Source organism: Lactuca serriola, chromosome 9 (genome assembly GCF_051521515.1).
Source record: "Lactuca serriola cultivar US96UC23 chromosome 9, Lser_US96UC23_V15, whole genome shotgun sequence".
NCBI classification, from domain to species: domain Eukaryota; kingdom Viridiplantae; phylum Streptophyta; class Magnoliopsida; order Asterales; family Asteraceae; genus Lactuca; species Lactuca serriola.
In genome coordinates, this window is record NC_136416.1 from 709324 (window position 1) to 716848 (window position 7525).

General features: G+C 40.5%; 1 protein-coding gene and 1 non-coding gene across 2 annotated transcripts; one reads left to right on the plus strand and one right to left on the minus strand.

Moving 5' to 3' along the window:
* Nucleotides 1–668: 668 nt before the first annotated feature.
* LOC145077565 (small nucleolar RNA R71) lies at nucleotides 669–775 on the minus strand. Its single transcript, XR_013693306.1, has one exon. It is a non-coding gene; the product is annotated as a small nucleolar RNA R71 (small nucleolar RNA).
* Nucleotides 776–1665: 890 nt separating this feature from the next.
* Nucleotides 1666–2274, plus strand: LOC145072942 (uncharacterized). The gene has a single exon (XM_079019458.1). The coding sequence runs from the start codon at nucleotides 1666–1668 to the stop codon at nucleotides 2272–2274; it is 609 nt and encodes a 202-aa protein (XP_078875584.1).
* Nucleotides 2275–7525: the final 5251 nt, after the last annotated feature.

Consider the following 7525-nt stretch of genomic DNA (forward strand, 5'->3'; position numbering starts at 1 on the left):
CCAGAGGATCCAATACTCCACTGGTTCCCCCTTTTGAAGATCCGGAATCCGCGTTGAGGAAAAACAAAGGCAAAGACGTTGAAAGCTCGAATACACCTAAGAAATTGCCTTTGTCTAGCTTGAAGATGGTTTTTGGGAAGAAGAAGAGTAGAAAATCAGGAGCATCCAGCGCCTCTTTAGCAAGTGAAGACCCAATCAAAGAGGACACCGAGTACGAAACCGAAGGAGAAGAAGACCCTACATTCGGAAACGACTCCGATTCCAGCGACGAATTAGTTATTCCTATGGCTAACATCGATGAAGTCCCCATGGGGAAATGGAAGAAGAGGATACGCGATGATACCGGCCCGAGACTTGTGCAACCTTCAATTCCCTCAACTTCCACTTTTGAGCTTAAGGGTCACATCCTTGCTCTACTCAAAGAGATCCCCTTCCACGGAAAAGACCACAAAGATGCTTAAAAACATTTGGATGAAGTCAATGATGTAGCTTATTATTTTAATGTTTCAAACGTGTCTCGCGAAACTCAGCTACTTCGCATGCCTCCGGTTACATTGAAGGGTGCTGCAAAGGATTGGCTCAAGTCAATTCCCCCCGGATCCATCACTACATGGGCTAAGATGAAAGAAGAGTTTATTGATCAATTTTTCCCACCCTCCAAGATATCTAAGTTAAAGAAAGCCATAGCCAACTTTGAACAACAAGCTGGAGAGTCACTTTATGAAGCTTGGGAGAGGTACAATAGTTTTCTAAGGAATTACCCACATCATGACCTTAATAGTCAACAAGAAGTCTCCATTTTTTATGATGGAGTAAATGTTACAACAAGGCAATTACTTGACTCGCAAGGTCCACTAACAAAGAAAGCACCCCCGGTGATAAAGCAACTAATTGAAGAACTCTCTAAGCATTCTAGAGAATACCACAACCCAAGGAATGATGTGACAAGGGGATAAGCTTATGCAGCTTTAGAACATTTGTCGGCAGTTATGGCTTTGTTGAAAACCATGGATAGGAGGATGGATAAAATGGATCAAACGATACATGTTATTCGGGTGGGTTGTGAGAATTGCAATGGACCTCATCTTACTAGAGATTGTGACTTGGACGAGAACGGGAATAAGAAGGTGCAAGTGTGCTACTCAAGTAGTGACCGATATGATGAAGATTGGCGAAAACCCAAGAAATAATGGCTTCCTTATGATGAGTACAAGAAGTCTAATGAGGAGAAATATAAACAAAAAGGAAGAGGTTTTTACCAAAAGGAGGAGTCGGCACAAGAATGAAAACCAAGTTTGGAGGAGATGCTTACTAAATTTGTAAGAGACACATTGACCATGATGTTGCAATACAAGAGACAAGAACAATGCTTAGGAATCAACAAGCATCTATCCACAACTTTGAGACACAGCTGGGACAACTTGCTCAACAAATTAATAAAAGATCACCGGGAGAACTTCCTAGTAAAAGCAAAAACAACCCACGAGGCGCACATATAAATATCGTGACAACTAGAAGTGGGAAGATAATTACCCCTCTAGCCCCTATTCAGAATGAAGAGCCCAAGCAGTACAAAAGGAGGATGCATAAAAACAAAACCAAAATCAAAATCTGATGGACACAGGCCCTACTCGCTGAGTCCAGAATATGGACTCGACTAGTCCGATGCCTAATCAGAAAAGTCAGATTCCTACAAAGCCATTTCAGCCTCCATTGCCATATCCAGCCCGAGCTAAGCATGAGAAAAAGGAAGAAGACTACCAAAAGTTTCTAGACCACATAAAAGCTCTTCAAATCAATATACCATTCATCGAGGCAGTTGCACAAATGCCGAAATACGCCAAATTCCTCAAGGAGCTGCTAACCAACAGAAGGAAGATGGAAGAGGTGAATAAAGTAGTTCTTAATGAGAATTGCTCAGCTACCATGTTGAACAAATTACCAAAGAAAAAGGGTGACCCGGAAAGCTTAACTTTGTCTTGCCAATGTGGGAATTTGGCCACCATTCATGCTTTGGCTGATTCGGGAGCGAGTGTAAATCTAATGCCATACTCATTTTTCAAGAAATTAGATCTCCCGGAACCAAGGCCCATTCGAATGGCAATCTACTTAGCAAATAAAATGGTCACATTTCCAAGAGGAATATGTGAAGATCTATTGGTGAAGGTAGATAAGTTCGTGTTTCCCACGGACTTTATAATTCTAGACATGGAAACAGATCCTCAAGTCCCGATCATCCTTGGAAGACCTTCCTTAACACAGCAAGCGCTATAGTTGACATGCGAGATTCAAAACTTACTCTATGGATGGGGGATGATTCAGTCACTTTCGGGGTTGATCAAGCCATGAAGCATGCAAGGCATAGTGATGACACGACATTTTCAATTCATATGTTGGATAAATTGATGGAGGATTGGGATAATGAAGATCCAAACAAGTCCACCATCACCTTTACTGAAGAACTTGATGCTAAAAAAGACCTACTGGAAATAGAGAGACTGCTGGAAGAAGCTGATTATGATGAGTTAATGAAGACCATTGAGCATCCTACTCGCCGAGTCCATTTGAAGAATCCCGAGAAATCGCGAATTTTGCACAGGACTCGACGAGTCCCTTAACTGTACCTGACGGGTTCAGCATGCATAATGTAAAAACTGAGCTCAAGGCACTACCAGATCACTTGGAGTATGCATTCCTTGAAGATGGTCAACAAAAACCTATTATAGTAGCTTCTGACCTCTCCAAATCTGAAAAAGAAGAATTAGTTCAAGTCTTGAAGAAGAGGAAGAGTGCCATTGCATGGAGAATCATTGATATCAAGGGAATAATCCCCTCTTATTACTCTCACAAGATCAACCTGGAAGAAGAAGCAAAGCCGGTAGTGCAACACCAAAGAAGATTGAACCCGAACATGCAAGAAGTGGTCAAGAAGCAAGTAGTCAAGCTTTTAGATGCAGGGATCATTTATTCTATTTCTGATAGTCCATGAGTTAGTCTTGTTCAAGTGGTACCCAAGAAAGGAGGGATGACGGTCGTAACAAACGAGAAGAACGAGCTTATTCCGACCCGAACGGTAACCAGTTGGCGAGTGTGCATCGATTATCGAAAGCTAAACGATGCCACTCGTAAAGACCATTTTCCTTTACCTTTTATTGATCAAATGCTTGAAAGATTGTCCGGCTATAGTTACTATTGTTTCTTAGACTGATTTTCGGGTTACTTCCAAATACCCATAGACCCAATGGACCAAGAAAAGACCACTTTCACTTGCCCGAGTGGGACTTTTGCCTATCGTCGCATTCCCTTTGGGTTATGCAATGCACCTGCGACATTTCAAAGGTGCATGACGGCCATATTCCACGACATGGTGGAAAAATTCATGGAAGTGTTTATTGACGATTTTTCTTTTTTTGGATCTTCCTTCCATAATTGTCTTGCTAACCTTGATTTAATGCTTGAAAGGTGTGAAAAAACCGATTTAGTCCTTAATTGGGAAAATGTCACTTTATGGTTAAAGATGGTCTAGTCTTAGGCCACAAGGTATCCAAATCAGGAATTGAGGTGGATCGAGCAAAAATAGATACAATTGCTAAATTACCTCCACCGACTAATGTAAAGGGCATTAGGAGTTTTTTAGGACACGCGAGTTTTTACCGCCATTTCATAAAATATTTTTCTAAAATAGCTAGACCTCTAACACAATTGCTTTTAAAAGATGCACCATTTAATTTCACTAACGAGTGTCTAGAGGCCTTTGAATTTTTTAAAGAAAAATTAACTAACGCCCCGATCATTATTGCCCCGAATTGGAACTTACCTTTTGAAATAATGTGTGATGCAAGTGACTTTGCATTAGGAGTTGTCCTTGGTCAAAGGGTTGATAAACACTTTCGACCCATTTATTATGCAAGTAAGACTTTGAATCCAGCCCAAAAAAATTACACCACAACTGAAAAAGAATTACTAGCAGTGGTGTATGCTTTTGACAAATTCCGCCTTTATCTTGTTTTATCTAAAACCACTGTTTTTATTGACCACTCAGCTATTAAGTACTTGTTTGCCAAGCAGGATGCAAAGCCAAGATTGATACGTTCGTTTCTACTTCTACAAGAATTTGATATCGAGATACGCGATAAGAAGGGAATGGAGAATATAGCGGCCGACCACTTATCAAGGCTAGAAAACCCGCATTTGGAAGAATTTGAAGAAGATAAAATTGGAGATGACTTTACGGACGAGTACATTTTGGTGACCACATGGGAAGAGCCATGGTTTGCAGATATAGCTAATTACTTAGCTACCCAGTACATTCCAAAAGACCTTACCTGCCAACAAAAGAAGAAATTCTTTTCAGAAATAAAATACTACTTTTGGGATGAGCCATATCTTTTCTGAAGCTGGCGGATGGGATCATGGAGCACACTAGACTACTAAGAAGATATTTGATATTGGGTTTTATTGGCCCACAATTTTTAAAGATGCTACCCAATATGTCAAAGAGTGTGATGCATGCCAAAGAGTGGGAAACATATCATCCCGAAACGAGATGCCACAACATAGTATTCAAGTGTGTGAAGTGTTTGGCATATGGGGGATCGATTTCATGGGACCATTTCCAATGTCAAAAGGAAACAAATATCCTTTGGTGGCGGTTGATTATGTATCCAAGTGGGCGGAGGCACAAGCTTTACCAACAAATGATGCTCAGGTGGTGGTGCGCTTTCTAAAAAAGTTATTCTCAAGATTTGGAGTTCCTAAAGCCCTTATTAGTCACCGAGGCGCTCACTTTGCCAATGATCAATTAGAAAAGGTGTTAAGGAAATATGGGGTAACCCATAAATTCTCTACATCTTACCATCCACAAACTAGTGGGCAAACTGAAGTGACGAATAGAGCATTAAAAAGAGTTTTGGTGAGATTGGTGGTTAGTAATCAAAAGGAATGGTCAGATACGTTAGCTGATGCACTTTGGGCCTTCCGAACAGCTTTCAAAACACCTATCGGTACTACACCATATAGGCTAGTTTATGGGAAGCAATGTCATCTACCGGTGGAAATAGAGCATAAAGCTTTTTGGGCTTTAAAAATGTGCAACTTTGATATAGTTGAACTTAAAAACAACCGGTTGATGCAAATGAATGCTCTTGAAGAACTTAGGAATGAGGCTTATACTAGCTCCTTGATTTATAAAGAAAAAACTAAGAGTTGGCATGACAAAAGAATCAAGGGTAATAAAGACTTTCATGAAGGGAAAAAAATGTTACTTTTTAATTCAAGGCTTAAACTCTTTCCGGGCAAACTAAAGTCAAGATGGGATGGTCCATTTCTAGTGAAAAAGATTTTTCCACATGGAGCTATTGAGTTATTATCAAGATATGACACTCCTTTCAAAGTTAATGGACATAGGGTGAAAAAATATGAAGAAGGAATCCCAAGTAATGAAGACCTAGAAGAAGGGTTGCTGCTGGAGGGCATGGCAGAAACGTAGAGCGGGAAGGAGTCCAGCTAACGACTCCTTAAAAAGAAGCGATTCCGGGAGGCAACCCGAATTAGAGTTTGCATTTCTTTTCCTTTTATTTTTCTTTTTCACTTTTAGGATCTGTTTTCTTTTCATTCTTCGTCTGAAATTATGCTTAAAATGATTGCTTGAGGGCAAGCAATGCTCGAAGTGTGGGGTAGTGCTTTAAAAAATCGAGTTTTTTTTCAAACTGACTAATGAACTCGCCACGCGTTCCTACTCGGCGAGTACGTATTTCTACTCGAAGAGTACAAGCATTTAAACAGGTTTTTACAATCTGTAAATAAGGTTTTCTTTTACCCTACTCAGTTTCACCAGCCACTTCCCATTCATACTCGCTGAGCATTCAGTTTTCTATCAAGCCATTCCTTTGATTTCTTGTTGAATCTTCATCTACAGAGCAAAAGTTATGATTTTTCCTTTGCATTCTTGCTAAAGGTCACAACTTTATCAGTTTTTAGTTTGTATTTTGCTAAAATCCGGATTTGGGGGATTTCTCCAATTCTAGGGTTTCGATTTTACCATGAATTAGGAGGATTTGGACAAAATTTCTTGTGGATTTATGCTTAAGGGACTTAGAACAGAAAACCCCTATGCAAATATATGTGTTTTGATTGACCTTATATAGATCGATAGGAATCTCTACTCGCAGTTCATCCTACTCGCCGAGTAGTTCATGGACTCGGCGAGTAGATGCTATGATAGACCTGTTATGGTTAACTTTAATTGTTGGGTTTTGCTTGTTGTTGTTTTCTTGATGTTTTTCTACAGAAATCATGTCCAGAAGAGGGTAGAGTTCAAGAGGAGTAGTTCAAGGAGACATTCCATGGCTTACTTTTCAACAAATTACTTCAAGATCTTCGCAAGCTAGGGTGAAGAACAGATTGGAGGTCTTGAAACATAAAGAGATTCATCTACCCAATGCAATTAATTAGGATCTGTTGGGTAAAACTGGGTTGGAAGAGGAGTTGACACCTTATTTGGTGAAATATTTTGACGTGGGTGGATCAACAATAATTTGTGATGGATGGGTGCAGTTGTTCAAAATACTAGAACCTGTGTTTGCAGAACTATGTTGGGAATTCTTTGCTACTGTCTCATTCTGGGGTGGTAATGAATACTATAACCCAAATGTCATTACTTTTTGCCTTAGAGGGGAGCTGCGACAGTGTAGCGTAGCAGAACTTGCTTGGAGGATAGGCATTTATGATCAAAACGTCATATTGACGGAGGATTTTGAAACATTTTTGCAGCAATGTCACAAAGATCTTCCTCAGGAAGTTGTTGCCTCCACTTGGTGGAATACTATTGCAAAACGGGTTTATATTCCATCTTTTGCTCAGGAAGGCCATATCCGCTCTCCGATCCATCGTCTCATTCACCGCCTCATTGCTAGCACCATCAACATGAGGAAGGACGATGACAAAGTTCCTACTCTTGACATTTTCTACTTGTGGAGCATAATCACCCTGGAAGTTTTTTGCAACTTGCCTTATTGTTTGGCCAAATATCTTGCGGATGGAGGGGTGAAGGAAAAGATTACCTCCAAAATCAATGGGGGTATGTTTGTTACAAGACTCGCAAGATCATATAGGATTTTGGATATGCAAGAGGCAAGGGCATTAACCTTCATTTCTCCTCCTCCATTTAGCACTACATTATTCCGGAGGGCAAGAATTGTGGAAAAATTTGGGGATTCATTTGCAATTCCACATGAAGATGAGGTGATTGCTCCCGAGGAGCCGAGAAGAAGAGTTAGGCAAAGGAACGAACGGGCCCGAGAAGACCCACCGGTTATTCCAGTGGTAGACGAGAATGAGGGGCGGAATCATGTGGAGTATAACAATGAGTCATTCAACTATCTCTTTCAACAAATGAACATTGCTCCAAGGCCTGGGCTCAGATATCCATACATTATGAGTTGGGAGGAGCGTATGCAGAGGAGAAACAACAAAGCAGGAGGAAGTGGAGCAGGAGGGGCAGACATGGAAGAAAAAGTTTGAATTT

Bases quoted from the DNA above. Each gene is read 5' to 3' on its own strand.
- LOC145072942 (XM_079019458.1), top strand. From the start codon at position 1,666: ATGCCTAATCAGAAAAGTCAGATTCCTACAAAGCCATTTCAGCCTCCA.